The sequence below is a fragment of the Semicossyphus pulcher genome, unplaced genomic scaffold, assembly GCF_022749685.1.
Source record: "Semicossyphus pulcher isolate SPU_LCO1_2020_fin unplaced genomic scaffold, fSemPul1.0.p SCAF_16, whole genome shotgun sequence".
NCBI classification, from domain to species: Eukaryota; Metazoa; Chordata; class Actinopteri; order Labriformes; family Labridae; genus Semicossyphus; species Semicossyphus pulcher.
In genome coordinates this window covers 15,146,518-15,171,015 of record NW_027211670.1, presented here as the reverse complement: position 1 = coordinate 15,171,015, position 24,498 = coordinate 15,146,518, and the positions used below count along the sequence as shown (strand labels likewise).

Sequence of the window (24,498 nt, the reverse complement as noted above, 5' to 3'; positions counted from 1 at the left end):
AATAACGAAACTAAAAGTAAAATATGAGTAAATAAATAGCATAGATACAGTTGTAAAAACGAATAAAAATGAATCAGCTTAAGTAGATAGGTCTTTAATTTTCAGATGCAGTGAGTTCCACAGTTTGGGGGCATAAAGACACAAAGCTCTCTCGCCGGTGCGCACAACAGAAAGGCTGTCATGAGGATGCCACACCAACAGGCGGCGATATAACCCGGTCATGCAAAGACGAAGAACAATCGCGGCCAGTCAAAAGTGTGGAAAAAATATATCCGATGCCTTTGTTCCTCGGTAAAATAGACGAGTAACTGTACATATATGTGTAAACCGTAGACTGTATAAAAAGATGGACGACATGACAGTTCCCTAAAAGTGAAGCCAAACATCTCTATCGCCCCCTGCTGACTGGCTGCAGTATAGGTCATAAAGCCCGCCTCCTCCATGTTAACAGATGGGACATGAGTCAAACTATAAAATCAAAATACACGCTTGATACATTTTTCTCAAACATGATTTCTGTCATTATAGTTAAGTATTATCATGGCAACGTGATTAAAGTGTTCATTTTTCTGACAAGTTTATTTTTTTTTTATGCTGTCAAAAGGATGATTGACAGCTCTGTTGACAAATTCGGCTGTAAAGCTTTATAAATAAGTAAAAGTCAAAGAACTTAAAGCTCCTGTGAGGACTTTTTAGATGGTTCGGAAACAGACTGAATTTAACGCTGATGCCTCTTCATGACTTACCAGACCATCAGCGACAAGATTGATTATTTCTATATTGTAATATTTGATGCCTGAAACTGTCGGACGAGGCATGCTGAAGAAACAGCCTGTGTTTACATTTTCCACCGCAAAGATTCACAGTGAGGTATTTGTTTGTTAAAAGACTCAAAAGAGGATCCAACCCGACCAGCAAACACAAGTTAAGCATGTGCAGGACGAGATAAGCAGGGGTTCCCAAAATAGACACAAACCGAAAGTTTCTCGCAGGAGCTTCAAAAATCTATTCTGTAAGAAACAGGTAGTCATATTATCAGTGAGGTTTTGTGGTTAAGATCCTGGAAGCAGCATTTTAATTGTGTGTCATGCTACTGTACAGCTGTTTCATGGAACATAAAAACAATAATAAGATTCTCAGCAATATTAAGAGTTTGTGATATTCAGCAGGAACATGACCACGCTATGAGCAGAGGTAGACAAGTTAATATTAAGAAGACATGATCAAAGAAATAGTTGGTGTGTAATTAAGCAATATCACACTTTGTTGTGATGTACTGACTATCATCACAACAATCACAGCCGTGCTGATATTCAGTACAACATCAGGACCTCCAGTGTGATATTGCTCTTATACAAGAGTTACACAAGCGGCAAGTAGAAGTAAAAAGTAACAATCAACAACAAATTATTTTTAGCTCCACCAACTTCACTAGTTCCTCAACTTAACTGAAACTGAACTGTTGTTGCCAAGCAACCCAAACATTCTCCTGCACTCTGTGTCTACAGGTTTTTTATCATGTACATTTATCTGTATGTTTAAAGTTATTATCAACCAGTGAAGTCTGCTGTGTGATTCAGAGGTACCAGCTTGATCAATGTTGACATACACGGTCTGCTGTAATGTTAATTCAAGTACTAGAACACCTGGCTGAGGCGGAGGGATACACAGAGCGAAAAGTCCCAGTGCTGTTATACTCTATATCAGCACTCATGGAATGCCTCTTGTCCAATCAGATGTCTCTGTCAGAACTAACCGCCCTGTTTACACGTAAAATCCACAAACACAAAACAATTCTGTGCTTCAATTAAAAATGTATTTCTTCCACTGGATCGTTCACATGCTGTAAAGGTAACACATCATGTGCTGATTCTGTGTTGCAGGTTGACGGAGCCCTCGGGATACCTCACAGATGGTCCCATCAACTACAAGTACAAAACAAAGTGCACCTGGCTCATTGAGGGCTAGTAAGTACTTCTGTGAATGACTATGTTCTGCTCAAGCTGAGAACGTAGGGCCACATTTAATGACACAGTGTAAACTGATTAAAACAATCACGCCAATCAGCGTCCGTGTAAGCAAAAAGTAAAGTGTTGCTTACACAGTGTAATGTAAAGTCTGGTGCAGGATCCAGTGAGGGTTTTACAATGTTTGGCTGCCGAGCTGTGCTTTGCTATGATTGAATCATAGCAGGGGAAAACTACTCGCACTTGTTTATGCTATTAATTGTCATGGCAACTACGGTCACCGTGAGGACAGAGCCGTGTGGAAACCAGGACGGAAAGAGAGGGTAGCCTCGAAGCAAGATCCTCTTTTCTCATACGCAGAGCAGAACACTTCAAAGTGGATGGATTTCTCTTCACATATTTTGTTTATGAATAAGTCGTTTTATTTGTTGACTTATACTCAAATGACATCATGATGGATGGACAGCGCGGGGAAAATTTGTAGTTCTAATGTTCATTTTTATTCTCCTCTTCAGTCCAAATGCAGTTCTCCGGCTGAGATTTAACCACTTTGCCACAGAATGTAGTTGGGACCACATGTACGTGTACGATGGAGACTCGATATACGCTCCTCTGGTTGCTGTTTTCAGGTAAGAAAGAGTCTAAAAAAGAGATATGTTCTAGTCCAATCAGCCGCAAGTGTGTACTTGTAATTGTGGTTACAAAGTATCTATTATTATGAGACATTTTGAAAGGAAGTAAGTTAATATCATGGAAGCATTGTCAGATTTTGGTTTTAAGTCTGTGTTATTAATTCTTTATTAAATGTAGCATGGGGCTAGTTATTCTCATTTAGCAGAGAGGTACAGTACCTTTGATGTGGGTTGTTGGTACCGTAAAATTTGGAATATGAGACGCAGTCTATTTTTGATGGTAACCCAGAGGGAAAAATAGTTTTCTGTAGCTTTTTATTAATAAAATAATATGTATTTTCATTGGAAACACATTCAAAACACACACAAATTATAGTCAACCATCTGTTTTCGCCATTTCGAGTTTGTAATCCTGCGTGCTACCGGTGCGGCAGTTGAGCTCAGCCGGCGGAAACGATGACTGTGAGCTGTGTTTCAATTCAGGGGCTGCAGCCTTCTAAGGGCCCGATCAGACAGGACGCACTTTGCAGGCTGTAAAACGCGAGGCGCACCGCACTGCCTTTTTTGTGAAAGTAAACTCCCGATCAGCGTTTTAGCAGCTGGGGGCGGCTTTTTTTTCCTACTGTTGTTAAGGCAACCACCGAATCATTAGCTGTCATTAATCTAACCGTTACATTGTAAACTGACAGAAGGCTCGCCTCTCCTTTCATCCGATTGGACAATGAGAAAAAATGCCCATGACGTCGGGCGCTTTGCTGCTTTGAGTTTACGTTTTTTCAACTGGAGGCGCTCGGAGCGTTTCCTCAAAAACGCGAGGGGCACAGAGCGGAAAAAGCGAGGCGCTCTGCAAAGCAAAAGCAGCGCACAAAAAGCCTCTCATTGAAAACAATGACAAAAAAGCCGCCCCCAGCTGCTAAAACGCGTCCTGTCTGATCGGGCCCTAAGGAGGCGGTCTACGGAGGATGCACAATTCATTTGCTCCTGTCACCTAGCAACAGGTTGCTAGTGTGCTAACTAGCTTGCGTAACTAATGTTGCATCTATTTTAAAGATAATTTGTCTCAAGGGCCCTTCCGTTTTTTTAACTTTTGTGTAACGCATGCTATTTGACTGAGTTGAACCAAAACGTATACATTTAAAAGTGTATTCCTCGGCCGTGTAAGAGTCCGCCATCTTGTTTGTACTGGCCCGCAATGAGTCTTGGGATACGTTGGGTGCATCCTTCGCGACCCTGGAAAAGGAGCACACATTTGTCGGCTGCATCTGAAGGTGCCTTCGAAGCGCACTCGTAGGACGCAGCCCACTTTTTAGAAGAAAAAAAAAAAAGTATTAAAAGTGCCTCTTATACACCGAATATTACGGTATGTGAATTCCCTGCTTTCTTTTGCAGCGGTCTCATCGTGCTGGAGATACGAGGAAACGAGACGGTTCCTGAGGTGGAGACGACTTCAGGCTACGCACTACTACACTTTTTCAGCGACGCTGCCTATAACTTGACAGGATTTGAAATATTTTACTCGTAAGTATCGCTGCTCTAATATAAATCTATACGTGTAGTAAAACCTGATTAATCCCTTTTTAATTGTTTGCATTGTTCGTGCTGAGCTCCTCACACAAACTCCCATTGTGTTGTGTTTTAGGCCTTCACTTCACATGTGTAAGAGCAGTATTTATTGATGTGTGTAATTTATTATAGATTGGTTTTAAGATCCATTTATTTCCCCCAGCTAATGATGGATGTAACACGTTTCTACACCCAATATTTCAGCAGCAAAGGACTGGCACATGGCGTCTCTGCTGGACTAAAACCTACAGAAACAATCACCGTTAATGACCAGCGACCTGCTCGATAGTTTTTCATCCATTACCTCTCTTTATCCCCTCGTCGCCTTTGCCAAACCCTAGATGATGCTCATTAATCTCCCTCAGAGTACAGCCCTCTATGTGGCCTAAATACTGAGTACAGCGTTGGCTAAACGAGAACATCTTTCTGTCCAGGATCAACTCGTGTCCCAACAACTGCTCCGGCCACGGGAAGTGCACGCCGGGTAACTCGGCCGCCAGCAGAGTGTACTGCGAATGCGACAAGTACTGGAAAGGCGAGGCGTGCGACATCCCGTACTGCAGGAACAACTGCGGCAGCCCCGACCACGGGTACTGCGACCTCACCGGGGAGAAGCTGTGCGTGTGCAACGACAGCTGGCAAGGTGAGCTCCGCCTGAACCCAACAGGTGTTCTCTGTGCCACTACATGCTTCTGTTCCTGTTTCTCAAACTGTCAATGAACCTGTTTTTTATTTGTTAGACGGCCATGTAGCCACAACAAATAAAAAAAGTAAAGAATTTCTGGCTCCTTTAAAAACATTTTAAACACTGACTAATGAAAACAGACTTTTGCCACAGGTTGTTAAACGCTGCTACTCCTCCTGTGGCGATCATGCAGGAGGACGTAATGCAGAATGTGTTAGCGGACAAGTGTGAACAGCTGTGTTGTGTCGTGTCACAATGCTGATTGCTAACACGACGATGAGACCTGTGACAGTGCGTTATTATGAGCCTCCAGCTGGAGGGAAACAAAAGCTCCCCACGTGATGAAGCTTGACAGAATCATTAGCGGAGGCGTGTGCTTTTTCACCACAACCCTCAAATAACCCCCTGCCTGTCAAGTCCTTTTTAGGAGCGGCCATGTTTTTGTTTAGATGTTTAAAGTTAAAGCCCTCTGACTTTTCTCTCTCGTGTCGTCTCGTAGGCCCAGACTGCGCTCTAACTGTTCCTTCAACCGAGTCCTTCTGGGTCCTACCGAGCGTCAAGCCCTTCGGCACGTCCCTCGCCAGAGCTTCCCATAAGGCCGTGGTGCAGGAGAAGGTCATGTGGGTGGTGGGCGGATACACCTTCAACTACAGCTCCTTCCAGATGATTCTCAAGTAAGTCACAAGCCCTTTTTTATGCTGCGCTTCGGCCTCAGTGCCGCAACAAAGCTCATGCAGCCTGGACCAAGCAAAACGTGCTGACAGTTTGAGTTTCTTTAACTATTAACTTTACTTTAAATGCTCACATACACATCTAAACATTCATTAATAAAGGAGGAAGCATGGAAAACCTATTCCAGTTTCTCTTTAAAACTGACCAGTGTGGGATTCAAGGTTCCTGTTGTGTGCTTCATGAGTGTTGTGAATTTATAGGTTGCGCATTCATTTAGCTTAATTGACATTTTTTTTATGTCACATGTTTTTTGCCACATTTCTGTGTCACATTCTGGCTCTTGAGTTTTATTTATTTACAAATATTTAAAGGATTACGAACAGGATGCCAATGTGTTTTCTACACACCACTACACATGGAAATTTTTCTAAAACAAGCGAATCAAAAGTATCAAAATTCAAATTTGCCTCTTATCTGAGCTTAAGTGAAAGTCACAGAGTACCTCCGACGTGTCCACATAGCGCCTTTTTCTGGCGGGGTGCTGGGGAGAGCTGGGATGAAGCGTTTGTGCTGGTTTTGTTTCTATGACAACAGTAAGTTTAACTCACTACAGAGCTAACAACACGCGTTGGGCGATAAAAGCACAACACTTACCGGCAACATGTAGTGTCCCGTCCAACAAACGGGCGTTTCGGTCCCTATCTAGCTTTGGGTAGACAAACAGCCAAAACAAGCTGCTCCTCCATGTTTGGTGGTAACCAGGGTGACGAGTGGCGCCCCATCTGATTGGTTGGTGGCGGTGACGACACCAGCGCCTTCCTGAAAAGCTGCCTCCAACATACATTCAGTTTCATGTGTTCACGAGTGTGCAAAATCTCCAGCTAAACATAAAGTACCCGTGTACCTTCGGCATGAAGGGAGCTGCTTCTTTCTGTGCGCATGCTCGATTAAATCAGGAGGGACAGATGAAATGTCAGCTGTCTAATGGATGTGTTTTGTGTTTTGCACACGTTTCATGTGTGAGTAATGTTCCGTTTCTTTGCTCTGCAGCTACAACCTGGAGAGCGGCATCTGGAATACAGTTCCCATCAACAGTGGCCCTGTGCCAAGATACGGCCACTCACTGGCTGCCTACCAGGTAAACACACAGATGGGCCAGATTTAGCTTCTTCTGGGTAAAGGAGAAGTTAGAAACCCACAACTGTTAACACAAGAGGAAGTACAGGGAAATAAAAGCAGTAAATATCATCACTTTTAAGACTCTAAAAACAATGAGTGGTTAAGTAAGCAGTTTGAGACACTTTTATTACAGCATCAGTCTGCTTCTCCTCATGCTTGTTTCAACACGTTAAAGAAATCTCTCCTCCTCCTTCCAGGATGATATCTACATGTTCGGTGGGAAACTGGAGGCCGGCTGGGCGAACGTGACGGACGAGCTGTGGGCGTTCAACGTACCCAGTCGGACGTGGCAGAGGAGAAACCCTGTGGTCGGCCCGCCGGCCCAGGCGCAGATTTACGCCGTGGAGGGCCACTCGGCCCACTGCGTCCTGCTGGAAGCGGGCGAGGCCGTGATGCTGGTCATCTTCGGCTACTCCCCCATCTACAGCTACGTCAGCAACGTTCAGGAGTACAACCTGAGTGAGTCACAGCTGAAAGAGCCCACGATATCTGAGATGATACATATCAGGGGTAGTGAGGAGGATAGAATAAAAAACGCCGTTATGATTTGAAGGACGTCTCCTCCTCTGTATTAAAAGCTTGCTGCGTCTGTGTCCTTGTCAGAGTCCAACACGTGGTTGGTGCCTGAGACCAAAGGAGCCGTCCCCCAGGGAGGCTACGGACACAGCAGCACGTACGACGCTGTCAGTGGCAGCGTGTACGTTCACGGAGGCTACAAGGCGCTGCCTGCCAACAAGTACGGCCTTGTGGACGACCTCTACCGCTATGACGTTAACATCCGGACGTGGTAAATGAACACTTCTGCTTTCTTTATTCATGTCTGTGTATATGACTCTGTGTGAAACGATTTGCCCTTGACTCACTCGTGTATGTTTCAGGTTCATTCTGAGGGAGAGCGGCTATCCGCGCTACTTGCACTCGGCTGTTCTGCTCAGCGGCACCCTCCTCTTCTTCGGCGGGAACACGCACAACGACACGTCACTCAGCAACGGGGCCAAGTGTTTCTCTGCTGACTTCCTCGCATATGACATCGGTAGGACTCCTAATATTTGAGTATAAGTGCAGACCATTCAGGCGCAGGGAAACCAAACGCACCGTTACACATGCTCTCATGTTTTCCTCAGCTTGTGACGAGTGGACGCTGCTGCCCAAACCCGACCTGCACAGGGACGTCAACCGCTTCGGGCACTCTGCTGTGGTCAGCAACGGGTGAGTCTCTCACGCGGTTTGAGTTTCTCAATCATATGTTTATAAACACATGTGTATGATTCATTTTTGTCCCTTGTAGAACAATGTAAAGTCACATAACAGCCTTAGCCAAGACTTTCGTGCCTTGTTTTCATGTTTATTTTTCAGTAACCACACACAAAACTAACCCAGCTACAGACAAAGTGTCGTCTTTAATCTGTTCAGGCTTTTTGGTTTCCAAGGAGATAACTGCTGAGATGCTGAAGTAGAAGTTAGGAAGGTATTTTTTGTGACTATCAAAACACTGATAAAGGAATTAATAGCCTGTAAAAGTTATTAAAAAGGTTCCAAATCGCTACAATCTCCATTATTTCTACTTTCAACAGTACTGAAAGGTACCGAAGCTTTGAGAAAAACACATTTCAGGTCAGTTTTCACTCAAATCTGCCGCAAACGAGAGAGAGAGAGGGAGCTGTGGTCGAGTGACATAGACGGCTCACACGTCAGCACGAGCACGCAGGATGTACAGGATTTAGTTTGTCTGCTGCTGAAGTCGCGCTGCTTCCTGCCAACTGTGTGCGTCTGTCTTCTCCGCCCTCTGTCACCTACAGCTCTTATACTGCTCACACTCATAGGCCGGCAAATACCGACGTTTTGTAAAGTCATTTTGGCTTCTAATAAAGATGCAAAAGTAACTTTTGGAAGCTACTTTAGATTTAGTCTGAAGATGAAAATGTTTATTTTAGTGATTTTTTGCCTTTGTAGTTTTAGTCAATAAAATGTCATCACGTTTTACTCAACGTGCGTTTTAGTCAAAAGGTCGCTGTCCCCCCCGTCTCCCTCTTCTCGTTTTTACCTGTTTGCTTCAGGTAAGAAAGACTTTAAATTTCAGCAGATCATCCAAACAGTAAATGAACGATGAGGACACAGCATCTAAAGATAACTTTTCATCACCGCTTCTCATTTAAACAGTCTGACAGAAGCAGACAGCCGATGATCACTTGCGGAAGAAGCGTCAAGTGACGTGTAAAATGCCTATTTTCCTGTGAGCGCGCACAGAGCCTGAAGCAGAAAACCTGGGTGACACATGAAGTTCACAGCCACCTTGGTGATACCTGTTACCCAGTTACAGGAATGCATTGCTTGTATTTTGACGGACAGATTAGACGCACAGTGAGGGGACATTATGCATTTGAAATGTCTGACAGGCAATCGCTAACATTTTCGTCTCGTCTTGTTATGAAAACAAAACATGCGTGTTGTTAATGTCGCGTCCTCGTCATGGAAAAGAGATCGTTGATGAACATTTTTCGTCATTATTTTCGTTAACGATATTACTGGTCTGTTGCAGACAGACAGAAAGCAGAGCAGAGAGACAGCGCCGTCACCCGGTCTCTACGGTTTCATTCAGTCCCGACCTTCAAAACTCTGCTCATTAAGCTATAATTACTGTAAACAGTCTCTCAAATGAGCTGGTATGTGTTCACTGACTTTTTCTGTGTGCAGGAAAAATTAAAAACAAGAAGAAGATCACCCAATTAACATCTTCTCCTCTTTGCCAGCTCCATGTATGTGTTCGGCGGCTTCTCCGGCATGCTGCTCAACGACGTGCTCGTCTACCGACCCCCCAGCTGCCAGGCCTTCCTGGCAGAGGAGGGCTGCGTGAAAGCTGGGCCCGGGGTCCGCTGCATGTGGAGCGCTGGCCGCTGTCTCCCCTGGGAGCCCAGCATGGCTAATGGGAGCATCACTCCTGCTGCTTTCTGCCCCCCTAAAGCTGGTGAGACGGACATCCAAACATCCAAAACCCTTCTTGTGTTTCATTTCCCCCCTAACTGTCTACTTTTATATGAAAACTTCTGATATATTCCAGAAAAAGTTTGATGTTTTCACACACAAACACCACTAATCCCTGGCCTGTGTTGTCCCTCTGTGTATGTCATTTTAGTCACAGTGGACGAGCGCTGCTACCGGTTCTCAGACTGCGCCAGCTGCACAGCCAACACCAACGGGTGCCAGTGGTGTGACGACAAGAAGTGCATCTCTGCCTCCAGCAACTGCACCTCTGTGAGTGGCCCAACAGGGGGCACCAGAGCACTACAAGTCTTGTGTTCGGCTCCCTGAAACACTCACACACCTTTTTCCCTTCAAATGTCATATGTTTCCTCTTCAGTTAAACACTTCCTGATTTATTTAAACGTGCATTTACCTTTTTTTATTCTCTCCGCTCTCATTACAGAACGTGAAGAACTTCACCGAGTGTCCAGTGAGGAACGAGCAGGTCTGCAGCAAGCTGGCGAACTGCAAGAGCTGCTCGCTGAATCTCAACTGTCACTGGGACCAGAATCAGTCGGAGTGCCACGCTTTGCCCGGTGAGAGAGAGACGTCACAAAAACACTTCCTCGCACACTCCGTCTGATTTAAGGGTTCATTCATTCTTCCACCGGGGTTTGTAGGATGTACTGTACGTCTGATTTAAACACAGCATCTGGTATGTTCCTCGAGATGCGCTTTCAACATGCCGCCCTGATGTTGTTCATCAGCTCTGACAGAATATTTACTCCTGCCTCTCCCTCCACCCACTCCCTCAACTCGGGCTGAATCTGAAGAATCGGTGCTGTCACTTTATCCATAAATTTCACTTCATGAAGTCTTGTCACCTAAAGGCTCGGAGCGGCAGTGGGAGCTGCAAATCATATGTGTGTGCCTGAAAGTGAGGCACAGCATGACACACACACACACACACACACACACATATGTGATGATGGAGTACGTGTCCGCGTACACTCGCACACATACATCTTAAAGAGCACCCGTGATATTTCATGAGAACAGCTATTAACGGGCAATTTGGTGTCAAAATTCATTACATCTCTTTGAGGCAAATAACTGCAGATCACACACCCACTAAATCTGTGACAGAACACACACACACACACACACACACACACACAGTCCTAAATCTGTAGTCCCCTGTGGTTTGGAGGAAAGCAGACTTCTTGCAATCTGCTTTCCTGGCTCAGTTCTCTACTCGCTGTGTTTTTCTTGGACTGTGGCGCCCCCTGTTGGCCTGTAATTAACTAATGTTCTGATTTAAAGTAGCTTTGACTGATATTTTGATATTTAAAAATGTATTATAAGATAATTTGAGGTGAATATGACCATGTGAAAAGGATCTTTGGTGGTGAAATATAACTGGAACCTGCAGCACCCCTCAGCCCATTAGCTGTCCGGCTAACTACTACTGCTACCTCTCTCATAGCGGAGCTGTCGGCTGCAGAAGGCTGCGATCAAGGGAACAAGTCTCGAGTCTAGCTGGTGAAGTGGCAGAGATTTCCCTTTGGGGTAGAAAAGCAAAAACTCTTTGCTGAAATTTGATAAAAGATTTTAGAGTTTAGATCAACCAGGCAGGCAGAAGCACGACTCCAAATACGTTATGTTGCGTCAGGCCACTGTTTCCTTACACGTTGAACATTTCAGCCAAAGAAAACATTTTTATAGTGGCCAAAGAAAACATTTTTATATTTCTGTGAACGTCACATCTTTATCTGGTCTTATTATACAAAATTGACGCTAAAATAGCCCCATGGCGGGAGCTGCTGTCTTGCGATGGTGACGTCATTTGGAGCCAGACTTGCACAGAAGAGATCGGCAGTTGGAGCCGCCGTAGCCACTTCCGCTAACCGAAACACACACTTAAATTACTGAAAAAAACAGCAGTGATCCAGCGCATCAGTGTGTTTAACAGCAGAACAGCTTCTTGTGTTCACAGGTATATTAACTTCAGTGACTGTAGTGATTGTTTTAGTTACGTCCCCTCTCACTGTTCCTCATCTGCTCTCCTAATCCGGAACATATCAGCTGCAGGAGCCGTATTTGTCAGAGCTGTCAATCATCCCTTTTACAGCATCAAATAACTCATTAAAAATAAACTTGTCAGAAAAATGAACACTTGGATGTAAACCAGCATGATAAGAACTAACTATAATCACAGACAGCATGTTTGAGAAACATTTATTTGACGTGTATGTTGATTTTATAGTTTGGCTCATGTCCCATCTGTTAACATGGAGGAGGCGGCTTTATGACCTATACTGCAGCCAGCCAGCAGGGGCCGATAGAGATGTTTTGGCTTCACTTTTATGCCGCTGTCATGTCGTCCATCTTTTTATACAGTCTATGGTTTGTACTCACACCTCTTCCCTTCACCCTCCAGCCCAGCAGTGCAGCGAGGGATGGAGCCAGGTGGGCGAGGCCTGCCTGCGCATCAACTCCAGCCGGGAGAGTTACGACAACGCCCAGCACTACTGCAAGAACCTGAACGGGAACATCGCCTCCCTCACCACCTCCAAACAGGTGGACTTTGTGCTCGAGGAGCTGAAGAAGCTCCAGCAGCACGACAAGGTAAACGCAAGCGAGTAAATAAATGAGACAGCTGCTATTAGCCGTAAAACATGAGTGACATGGTTGACGGATTACAGACGAGATGTGTTATCTGTTAGTCGAGCCTGTCATTATGCCGCCTGATCAGTGTTGTGCTCTGCTCTGTCTTCTGTCTGATTGCGGCGCTCTTTTGTGTAATTTATGTCTTCCAACTGTTTCCCATCAAGTCTCTTCCCCCCTTGGCAGCACGGTTTGTTTCTGACTCCGACTCCGAGTAGAAAACAATGCGAGGAGTCCGTTTCTGAGACGGCGCGCCTGATGAGTCAGACTGTGATAATCACGCTTCACTTAGCTTTGTTTTGCTTCGTTTGAATTGTTTGATCCCTTGTAACGCACTCACAGATTCTTCTGTCTCTCGAGCCAGGGCCACGCGACTCGCTGTCTGTGGGAACAATCAGAAGCACTTACAGACTCTAAGACAATGACTGCTGCTGTGTCTGCTTTTCCCTTTTAGTTTGCTTTTATACAGTGCAAACTTTAAGTTGTCTGATCAGTTTCAAAAAGCATTACTCGTATATCAGGATTTGAAAGCGCAAAGTTCTGATGGCCGGTGAGAGCTAGCATGGAGGTGGGTGCTTCTGGGATTCCTCCCCTGAGGTGTCGTGAGGGGAGGTGCCCACTTGATGCTGCCTCTCGCTGCTCATCGAACTACAAGTTTGAGTTGTTGGGGCCGTTTGGAGCCATGTGATAGGGTAGGTAGTATCGGCGTTGTCATTACCTGCCGCTCGCATGACAGAGTCTGGGTCTGTTGAAGTCGGCAACGCTGCTTGGGTTGCGGTGGGTTAATTATAAGTATCGGGATGAGGGCACAAGGGGAGGGGTTTCGTCACTGAGCACTTATCATTAGAGCACAAGTATCTTTGTTTTATTCAAAGTCAAAATGCTTGTGTCTGTTAGTGGCATTCAAACTTCCTTCTTGAGTTCAAATTTTCCTCACAAATGCTGGAGCTGAGTACGTCCGACTTTGCTACGACCGACTTCTTGATTCACCAAGCCAAACGGACACTGGTCGTAGCTGCGCCTGGTCTTATGATGCACGTCCACGTGAACACTCAGAAAGCGGTGCATGTTGCCAAGCAACACACTTCTCCTCTCTCGATCGAAGTTATGGATAACCTGAAAGAAAATAAACATATTTTTTAGTGAAATGAGGAAACTCAGAGTTGTTTGCAGAACATAAAACTGTTCACACAAATAAACAAAAGCTATTGTCAAGGAAAATGATCACCGCTGCGATCAATAATGAAAGCATGCCATTGCCTGATGCACATTTATCCACGGTGTTTTCAAAGGCCCCGTTGGAGTAAAACCTGATCTTAATCAGCACCTGCAGGGCGGGGACAGCGCCGCGTTTCTGTCAGACTCATGCCGTAGCTGAGGGGAGAGCGCTTCAATTTATTCAAACAGGACTTACCTGCCAAAACGAAACGTATCTATAAGCTCACAGTCCGAGTGGGTTGGTCCGATCACGGATGACTCTCTTTATTTATCATCCTGTAAAACAACAAGACGCACTGCCTTGTGTTGGTGACCTTTACTTTGTTTTACCATGGATTTCAGTCTGACTTTTTGAACCTACGCCTGCTCCATCCTAGGCGTAAAAGATAGACCCCAGTGCAACAAAAACAGGGCTTAAGTCTAACTGCTGCACAGGGCGTAATTTAAAGTCTGTCATAACTTTCAGCTCTAAGCCGGACGCAGCGTTACACCCAGGCGTACGCCCAGCTGGTGCACTCGGGTCCTTGACACTGGAAATCTCCAGTTTCAGCAACATGACTCGTAAAAATTGTCACTCATTAATTATATGTTTTTAATGATGTTAACGGCGTCTTAATTGAAGCCTCTTCATCTTTAATGGATATTTCAGGCTGACACAAACCTTCTCATCATGCCTCAGCTACACGTCCTCTTTGCACTGACAGAACAGTGCAGCCTACTGATGATTTTCCGCCTGTTGTATTCATGAGCATCTCATTTGTTTTCAGTCCTCATGCATGAATCTCGCCTTGACTTGCCATTTCCCATCATTTTCCTGCAGGCAAATAACTCATCACACCTGTGAAATTATTTGTAGCACGCTTTTTTAATGGCGTTCTTGCTTCCCAGATGTAAATATTGCAGTCATTTATTTCTTAAGTACCCTCATGGCGCAGAAACGGAGGCACAGACAGTATCTTCCATTTCAGTGCCCAGTGGATTTTTAAACCTTTTACCGTGTCTCTGCAGCGGCTCTCTCCCTGGGTTGGCCTGAGGAAAATCAACGTGTCGTACTGGGGCTGGGAGGACATGTCACCCTTCACGAACAGCAGCCTGCGATGGCTGCCCGGCGAGCCCAGCGACTCAGGCTTCTGTGCGTACCTGGAGGAGCCTCAGGTGTCCGGCCTCAGAGCCAATCCGTGCACTGCCACCGCCCACGGGCTCATCTGTGAGAAAGCCACTGGTAAGAAACACACACGCAGGAATATTCTACTTGTTTCTTATTTGAGAAAAAAAAAATCATCCTTTTTTTCCTCTCTGGTCCAGGAAACCCCAACCAGAGCTCCCGTCCCTCCTGTAAGAAGCCGTGCGCGCTGCACACAAACTGTGCCAACTGCACCAGCCAGGCAACAGAGTGCATGTGGTGCGGCAGCGCTCAGCGCTGCGTCGACTCCACCGCCTACGTCATCTCTTTCCCTTATGGCCAGTGTCTGGAGTGGCAGACCGGAGAGTGTTTGGGTAAGTGTCTCTTACTGAAGTTAATCCAAGTAAGGCTGCTTTGTTTATAGTCTGACATTAAGCTCTCACAGATTGGCTCCTATAAGAGGTCAATATTCATCAGCGAGAGAGCGGAGGGGGAGGTGTTTGTGTCAGAGAGAAAATGGTATTAGTTTCTTGTGATTGGCTTTGGAAGGTGTTTTTGGTTTGTTACGGCCAATTAGTCTCGCGTATAGTCGACCAAACGGGTAGATTTCCCTGCTGACCGGGCTGCAGATGGACTCTTTAGCATTAGCTTTAAGAGGTTTGAAGATATCAAGGAAGAGTTTTAGACAAATGTTGAAACTTTGAACAACTAAAGTACATCAGGAACAAACAGGAAGTGCTTTCTTATCATGTTCTGTAAACTTGGCTTCTATTGCATTAACTAATACTCCATAACATGAATAGTTGGTAAGCAATCAATACCAAAGATACTATTAAACGTTTCCAACAACTTACAATAACGTAAAGTGCTTACCACTCCAAAGATGTCTGTTATACAGGTGTGTCATAAGCCTCTTTTACACTGCCAGTTCAAAGCAGGATTATTACACCTGTTACGCCTCATCTTTAAAGAGGGGGTATCATGCTGTTTCACATTTTAATACATATATATAATGTTACAATGTTGCATGTTCAGACTAAACGTGGGTGAAGTTTCAAATCTGTAGGTAAAAGTATGTCGGAGTAATCCCCGGGCTTCTCAGCTCAGTCTGCAGGTTTCACACAGTTTTTTCTACATGCTGCACTTTGTGACGTCACAAAGTGCCGCCTAAGTAGGTTTCAGAGAGCTGGCCAATCAGAAGAAAGTGGGCTTGTAGGGGCGGGGTTTCTTAAAGGAACAGAGCCTGACTGATTCGTTTCAGGCAGAGGTTTTTTTAACTGTAAATGATGCTAAGCTACTCCACAGGTATCACAGTGAAATGTGAAGCTTTAAATTAGCATACCCCCCCTTTAATGTAAAACCCACAGAGGTGGCACTGAGCCGGCACTGGAGGTAGTAATATAGGTGTAACAGAGGCGAAAGAGCAGTGTGGCTTCCCACCAGTGTTGCAGGGTTTAATGTAAAATGTGAAAGGCGGAGTAACGGCGGTGCTTCTTTGCGAAGCTGTTGCGGAATTGCAATGTTAAAAGGGCTTTTGGGGATAAATGGGGATTATTCATAAAACACAGATTACCAGGTGTTTTACACTCGTGTTACTAGGCAACAAACAAAGACTGAAACAGAAACAAAAAGAGGAATTAACCATCAGGGTTGGATAGACAGGGTAAGAGATTCCAAACAAATGTAAATGATCAGTTAAATAAGTAGTGAAAACATTGATCAGGGAGCTCCTTCACCTGAAGGTCAGTGTAGTTGTTCAGGTAGATGCCTTGTGATGTATGTATTTTTCCCATAGTCGTGTCACATCGTAAAAAACACAGATCAGTTTAGCGAGTAACAAAATTCAGGTAGCTGACGGGTACAGGCTCAAATTCATTTGTGTCAGCTGGTGTTGGGTTACCCAGAGACGCAGGTATTTGTCTTGAGGAATTTTGTCTCTTTCAGCGTGAAGGACAGAGAAGGGTATCCTGTCCTGTAACTTCTCTCTCTATTCTTCTATTTCTGTTTGTTCTGCCTGACTCTGCTCTTTCACATTCGCTCTAAAGTTTCAGTCACCACTCAAGTATTGAATTATGTCACCTTTTTAACTTCTTTCCTCCTCGTTCTCAGTGCACACAGAGGCATGACTTATGCTGAGTATACGGCATAAATGCACTTAAAGCAGTGAAGTAGACCAAGGATAGAATACTTTCAAGTATCGTCGCCTGCGGGGAGACTTTGAGAGGGCAGGCTGTGCTGTGTTTGTGGCTCTCAGTAGAAGGCAGTCGACTGTTGCGGATCAAAGTCTGGATGAGAAGTGAGAAGTGTTTGTAGGTGGCAACTTCCTATTTACGGCTTTTAAAAGGGATTTCTACCCCGTCATGTATCCAAAACAGCTTCTCTGTAGGCACATCTTACCACAGCAAAGCCATCAGCATCACATCTGTGCAATATGAACACACTGTGTGTCAATTTATGGGTGGGGAAAAGTAAGAGCTGCATTTACTTCAGACAGGATTTAAAACACTCAAGGTCAGGCTGACTTTCCCTTTCTCCTCACAGCGTTTTACTCCGTCCTTGATTTGATCTTTTATATGAGGACTGGCCTGAAAGCTCCCAGCATCAGCACTGTTCCTGCAGTTAAAGCTGTTGGTGTGAGCGGAGCTTAAAATCTTACATAACAAGGGTTAATAGGTAACTTTTCTGATAACTGATTTGCCATTTTTGCTTGAAAATCAAGTGAAAAACTTTAAACATCGGCAGGCTCCTGGTTTTAAAATGTGCAGACTAAGTCCACTAAGGCGTTTTTTTTTTGCACTAGCAGCGCCTAGTTTCTCTACAAAACCAATTCAGTTCAGCGTTTCAGCGTCCGAAACGCAAAACCGCCCTCGGCATCAGCTGTGTTTTTTGTCGCTGCTCTAGCGCTCTCAGTTGCTTTTCTTTCTCATCTCAGCCGCGCTTGCGTCACCTAACGCCGCTCCTGTTGCCTAGCAACAGGTACTTGTAAAGATGTGTTTCAAGGGTCCTTTCGTTATCTTAAACATGTGTATCTCCAGCTTTTCAAATGAGTTGAAACCAAAAACGTTTACATTTTAAAGTGTATTCCTCAGCCGCGTAAAAGTCCGTCATTTTGTCTGAAGTGGCGCGCAATGCATCTCAGGATACGGTGGGCTGCGAAGGATGCACCCGACCGTCGGTGTGTCCGAAACCGCGTACTATCAATCAGTCAATCAATCAAATTTTATTTGTATAGCGCCAAATCATAACCAGAGTTATCTCGAGACACTTTACAGAAAGAGCAGGTCTAGACCGACTCTTTGTTATGTTATTTAAACAGAGGCCCAAAATGAATCACCATGAGCAGCACTTAGCAATATTCGGCACATTGGCAGAAAAACTTCCTTTTAACAGGCAGAAACCTCGAGCAGAACCAGACTCATGTTGAACAGCCATCTGCCTCGACTGGATGGGCCGAAAATGGGATAGAAGGAGATGCAGGATAGAGACAGGCAAAGAGAGCAACAACAACATATGTTCTTGTTACCACAACAACATATGTCCTTGTTACATGAACAACAACAGACACATACTTGGTAACATGGTTACAATGCCAATAATAGTGGTAGACTAGGGTGAAGATTAGCAAAATAAATAAATAAATAAATTAGCGAGAGAAGCAGAGTAATGATAAAGGCTGAGTATCGTACTAATCAATACTAACCGTGATGTAAAACTGAGTATGTCATGCGTTCCCATCTCATATTATGTAATTTTGTGTATGCGAGAAATGCCCGGATGTTTCCTAGATCGGCCCCAGATACTTGAGTATGATACTGGAGCTTACTGGTCGTACTCAACCGCCCCAAAATGCATTGCGGCTATTCAGCTTCTACTATGGCGGAGATGGACCGGAGATCAGACTGGACATACGTAAACGATTAAGTCACGTGATACGGAGAAGACGGCTCTGAGTATGATGCGAACGGCATCGTAATAGTCAGGTTAGTAGGCAGTACGTTAGTATGCGGTTTCGGACACAGCCCGTATCTGAAGGAGCCTTCGAATTGGGGGAGCCTTCGACGCGGTTCTGTGACGTCCTGGTTTGGGACTCCGCTTGTGTGTGTTATTGACCGGCAACCAGTCCAGGGTGTACCCCCGCCTCTCACCCAGAGACAGCTGGGATTGTCTCCAGCCCCCATCGCGACCCTGAACAGGATAAGCGGTATAGTTAACGGATGGATGGGAAATAGTCCGCAGCTGCAGCTTTAGCTTGATAAAGCTGCGAAAATCAGCAGCTCGGTGTTAGTAGTTGATGCATTCTTATCTGTGCCATCATCATATTTACAAGTATGGTTTGGTCAGAAAGCATTAAAGAAAACAAGTTAGTCATCATAGTCGCTGGGATACTTGTTGATTAAAGTGACATTCTGACATCTGTAGATTACAGGTTGCATTTAAAGACATGTCAAGACACAGCTCTCGCTCATGTTGCTCTCAGACATCGCAACAGTTCACTTGTCACTTTGATCAATAATCTGTGTAGCTTCTGAGGAATCCTGCGAGAACATTTTGTAAACAGAGAAACAGCCTACTGAATCTTATTATATCAGATCTTTAAGAGTTTGACCTCGAACGTCACATTTCACTGATGTCATCTGCGACTGAATATTGATGTTAGCTGCGTGTATATTTTAAACTGCACTTGAACGCATCCATAAATAAATCCAGTGCCGTGTGGAGAATCTGGGCCAGGAAAACAGGTTACATTTGCTCCACTGCTGTTATAACAGAAAGATGTAAAGGCCTGTTTTGCCGTCTAACAACAGCTCCAGGCGTCACATTTAGTTGTTCATTTTCACACGCATTGATTTGCTGTCAGATTCCCAGAGAAAGATGATTTAGTTTTGGTGGCAGGTTTTTTATTTCGGCTCGCTTTGTGTTACGACGAGACAAAAGTCCTCATCCAGCTGCTTCTCCTCTCAGAATGTAATGTTCCCGAGAAATCTGCCACTTACGGCCTGTCGTCACAACAAACTTAAATGGCCTTACTTTGCGCTGATTGCCCCCGCCGTTGTCATGGTTTCACATCCATTAGCGGAATAGCTGGAGATTTGTTTGACATAAAGTGAGGTAAAAGCACTCAACGTTTGTCTCCTTAAAATAGTAGTGGCATTCTTCTCCGAGTGTCTCTGTGGCAGGCGAGCGGTGGCGCTGAAAACTTGTCAAGCAATTTAGGGTGGCCTGAAAGTTCGTCCCCCGACTGAGAAAACAGCACCGCTCCCCTCTGGTTTCTGTGTTCTGAGCGAGCTGCCACTTCGCTCTTCACATTTAAACCTCTTATTGAACTTTGCTACAATCACAAAGTTTTCTCTAACCCCGGTTTGCTGACACGATTTCTGTCTCATTCTTTGGCCTTTCCCTCTCAATCACCTGCTCAAACACCTGCCTCTTAACCGCTTGAGTCTGTCGCTGTGACAGCTCACTAGATAACCAGTTTGTGTTTCAGGGCAAAGCACATTAATGCCCCTTAAAGTCCTGCTAAAATAAAAGCCTGAAAGAAACATCCCTCAGCGTTTTGATCCCTGCAGCTTGATGATAAAACTTTCAAAATGCGGGTGCAAGTGAGTCTCACTCTTCTTCTTCTCTTTCAGCCCAGAACTGTTCGGGCCTGCGGACGTGCTCCCAGTGCTTAGAGCAGCCCGAGTGCGGCTGGTGCGGCGACCCCAGCAGCACGGGGAAGGGTCTGTGCATGGAGGGCTCCTACCGAGGCCCCATGAAGAGGCCGGCGAAGCAGCAGGGCCAGTCCCAGGACATGAGCCTGGAGCCGGGCAGCTGCCCCAAAGACAAAGGCTACGAGTGGGCCTTCATCCACTGCCCCGGTAAGGAATCACTTCCTGTCTGTGTTACTGAAGTTACAGATCATGTGTCATGTTTAAAAAGATGTTCTGATTAAGGATTCCTGTTTCAGCCTCCCTATGCAACTAATCCCTCCCTGATGGCTTTATGCAACCTTATGCTAGTGAGGCGTTTAATGCTCTCATCAAGGCCAGCCCATACAGCCGCGTCATGTAACACGATCATAGACTATGATGGATTAGATGATGGATAGGCTATAGGAGGATGGGAGGCATCATTTATGTGTCATAAAAAAAATTTCTTCTTCTTAACATCACATGAATTAAAGAGAAAAAACTTGAAAATCTGCTCAAATCAAGTTAAGATTAACATCTTGGTAACAACAAGCTAGTTGCTCATTAGCATGTATATTAGTAACATAACATATGAGCTGTGTCTGAATTCGGGGGCTGCATCCTGCGAAGGAGGCGGTTTACGGAGGATGAGTCATTTCTAGCCCGTGTGGACCGCTAAGGCCGAACTGTCTGGTCTAAGAAGGACTTCGGGACCTGTTCCCGCCCTTAACCTTGCATCACCAAACGCGGCTCCTGTCGTCTAGCAACAGGTGACTAGCTATCATAACTGATGTCACGTATCTTCCCCGTCCGCTTGAAAGTCCGCCATCTCGTTTGATTTGCCGCGCAAGGAATCTCGGGATACGATGGGCCTTGAAGGATGCACATGGTGGATCGTTCGTGGCCCGGGAAAAGGAGGACGCGTTAGATGGAGCCTTCGATGTGGGACAGCCTTCGGGACAAAGCTGTTGGCTCTTTAACTATTCTGCATGACAATAATCTACAACTACAAGTACATTAATAAAAGTCTTTAGCAACAATAAACCCTTTATTACTGCTTATTTATAGTAAGTATCTGGTTGTACGTGAGTGTGTCCCTTTAATACACCAGGTTAACCTTTGAATCTCTCTTACCTAATAAATAATTAATTCTTATATTTAAATTATTTTTTCTAATTTGTTTCCCCAATAGAACAATAGTGTTAATTTCGGTTCATTAAAAGTTGCAGCCATTAAAAAGGCGAGTCTGATTAAAGCGTAATTAATAAGACATGGCAGACAGCAGCTCCTGACGGCTCTAACGCTTCTGTTGCTTACAAACAAACAACCCTGGGTGTCAGCGTTGCTGTGCTGGTGTCAGATCGGAGCTGTTTGTTTGCTTACGGGGAGGATCATCAAAACCAACGTGTGACTTTAACACGCACTATTAAAAACTTTCTCTTTAGAAACAGTGTTTTGCAGACAGATGGGATCACGGCCGCCGGCAAAAAAATCCCCCCCTCGTCATGTCTTCCTTATTATTAAGCCGCTCTGGTGATCTATAACCTCTCTCTGTTTCTCCTGCAGCGTGCCAGTGCAACGGCCACAGCACGTGCGTGAACGGCAGCGTGTGTGAGCAGTGCCGCAACCTCACCACCGGCCCGCACTGCCAGACCTGCATGCCCGGTTTCCACGGAGACCCCACCAACGGCGGCAAATGCCAGGGTGAGTTATGAACAAATTAACATTCTGCGCGCGCAAATCGACGGATTTACTTGTTATCACTTTGTGTTTTAACCCCTTTAATCTGAGCTCCATCGTCTGCACACATTTCATCTCCAAACAAATACAACACAAATTAAACTCTTATTTGCTCTCGACCTGCTGTGTGTACATGATAATTAAACTTTTAGAGGGGATACCATCTTCTTATTGAATTTTAATCAGTGTTATTTCATGATAAACATACAGTAATACACCATAATGACCAGCAGAGGGCACTGTTGTGTTCTGATTAGACTCAGTGACATTTGTTTGTCTTGTTTGATTAATGAGAAAGTGGCTCCATATGTTGGTTTCATTAACTGTGAGGAGGAAAACAGCTAAACACAAAACAGGCGCCTGCTTTCTGTTGGTTTATTTTTCCCTCTCAGTGTTTAACAGTGTTTTCCTGACATTAGAGTGAGTGCACGGCAAGTGGGAACTAAAGGTAAAGCTGAAGGTCAAACACAGAATCACTGTGTTCCTGCTTCATGTGTCTTGATTGTAAACGAAGGCGTATAAACACGCTGTGAAACATCACGAAGACACGACATGAATTCCAACAGCTCTAACCCGCTAAGATTTATTTTTGACAGTTCGCAGGCTGCTTGTATCCAGTTTTCTCTCTTGATTGAGTTTTCTGAATAGCGCATGATGCAGAGATTTATTATCTGCGTCTCCTGCTCTCTGCAGAATAAATTTCCACGAGCGACAGCCGCCCCGTAATTTACCCAGCATTCTTGTTTTTTTCAAAGCAAAAGCGCATAACGTCTGCAGAATTTAACGCGGAGAATGGGTGTAAACATTAGGGTCGTTATCTTAGAAATTGGCAAACTAACTCTGCGTGTGTTTGACGACACTTTCAGGGTGTCTTTTTTGTTCAATAAATTGACTGGAGGCTGGTGAGCAGAGCTTTCCCTGTCAAGAGTGCGTTTAGCCAAACGCGCCCCTGATGAGGCATGAATAGCATTCCTGAGAAATTACACGGAGGCTATTGTTTGACTCGGGAGCCACACACACTTACGTACACACCTGGGAGCTTTACGGTCTCAGATACCATCTGTTAATGCTTAGGCTGTTAGTGCAACCTGTAAAGTGAAACGACACAGGTGAGCATCTGTAAAGGGAATTGTCTTCTTAGTCTCCCAGAGCCCGAGGAGCGAACGCCTTTAAATCATAATGTGCAATAATGACACGCTGATACCAGGCATGTGCAGGGTAAGACGCCAATTACACACCGACCCCTGCTCTCGCCTGCACAGGAAAAACTAGTTGGTTAAACTCATTATTATATTTAATTAACTTGCACAATAAAGCACACGCAATTGTTTTCAAGATGTTATCAGGGACGCAGCACCGGGGGGAGCCCCGCGCAGAGGCCCGGAAATTAAACCAGCAGTACAGAGAGAGGCACAAAGATGACATCTTGTAGAACCAGCTTTGTTTGGCTGTTATTTGATTGTCTGCTATTTGTTATTGCTTCCTTTTTTCCACATGCGATTGCATTCAACGAAGAAAATGCCGTGTTTTATGAAGACTTTGAATAAAACAAATTAAAACATTCCGCTGCTCTGGTTTAGCTTAGCACACACCCCATGTACAGAGGCGCAGCCCTCAACGAAAAGCGACCCTCGGCTCTCTCCCCACTTCCCTCATTTCCAACTTTATTCCCCGTCCTCTTCAATAATGGCAGGCCAAAAAAATAAAGAAGGGGGTGGGGGTTAGCTCACTCGGCAGGGCAGGTGCCTAATGTGCAGAGGCAAAGTCTCCTCACATCGGCCGCTGTTTCGACTACGACTCACGGCCCTTTGGTGCACGACATCCCCACTCCCTCTTCCCATTATTTCTTAACTTCCTAACTATTCGTTTTTTTGGTGGGGTCGACTAAAAAGACTAAAATGTTGCCATTTTCTTATTTTAACATCACCTCAAAGAAATGTTCAATTCAACAGTTAAAGGCCAAAAATGCCAACATTGCTCGCACCTACAAATAGACCCGCACACGCTTGCACAGGTATCAAATAGAGTAAAAACAAGAGTAGGTCAAAACCTAGTATGTGGCTGACTGCATCAGGTCAATGTGCGCTTTTGAGCGCAATATGCTACAAGGACTGTCCTTATGAGGCCGATGACGACGTGTTTGAAAGCAGGTGCCCGCTGTGGACGTAGGTGAGGACAGCAGAGGAGCTGTGGAGGAGCAGCCAAATTCCCCCGAACGAAATATCTAGAGCCGTATAGAGAGAGAGTTGCATCAGTGGAGGTCCAATTTGCTTCATGATCCGCCTTTGCGATGTCGCAACTCTCTCTCTCTACGGCTCTGAAAGTACCGTCACTCACTCAGTCAATCAGTCACATACAGACCTCTGTGTAGGGCTGACCCCGGCGGTCAGCCAAAAATAATTCGATATTTAAAAAATAAATA

At 45.0% G+C, this 24,498-nt stretch overlaps 1 protein-coding gene across 1 annotated transcript in view; it reads left to right on the top strand.

Moving 5' to 3' along the window:
- Positions 1-24,498, top strand: part of atrnl1b (attractin-like 1b) — a 77,928-nt gene that overhangs the window by 4,029 nt on the left and 49,401 nt on the right. Inside the window, exons 2-19 of the mRNA XM_069664409.1 lie at positions 1,884-1,967; positions 2,483-2,596; positions 3,989-4,117; positions 4,597-4,805; positions 5,347-5,521; positions 6,570-6,657; positions 6,896-7,157; positions 7,302-7,485; positions 7,577-7,731; positions 7,823-7,907; positions 9,449-9,663; positions 9,832-9,950; positions 10,123-10,255; positions 12,100-12,287; positions 14,553-14,766; positions 14,850-15,041; positions 20,298-20,525; positions 21,903-22,040. Coding sequence (XP_069520510.1) covers positions 1,884-1,967; positions 2,483-2,596; positions 3,989-4,117; positions 4,597-4,805; positions 5,347-5,521; positions 6,570-6,657; positions 6,896-7,157; positions 7,302-7,485; positions 7,577-7,731; positions 7,823-7,907; positions 9,449-9,663; positions 9,832-9,950; positions 10,123-10,255; positions 12,100-12,287; positions 14,553-14,766; positions 14,850-15,041; positions 20,298-20,525; positions 21,903-22,040 — 2,912 coding nt within the window. The remainder of the gene's footprint in view (positions 1-1,883; positions 1,968-2,482; positions 2,597-3,988; positions 4,118-4,596; positions 4,806-5,346; positions 5,522-6,569; positions 6,658-6,895; positions 7,158-7,301; positions 7,486-7,576; positions 7,732-7,822; positions 7,908-9,448; positions 9,664-9,831; positions 9,951-10,122; positions 10,256-12,099; positions 12,288-14,552; positions 14,767-14,849; positions 15,042-20,297; positions 20,526-21,902; positions 22,041-24,498) is intronic.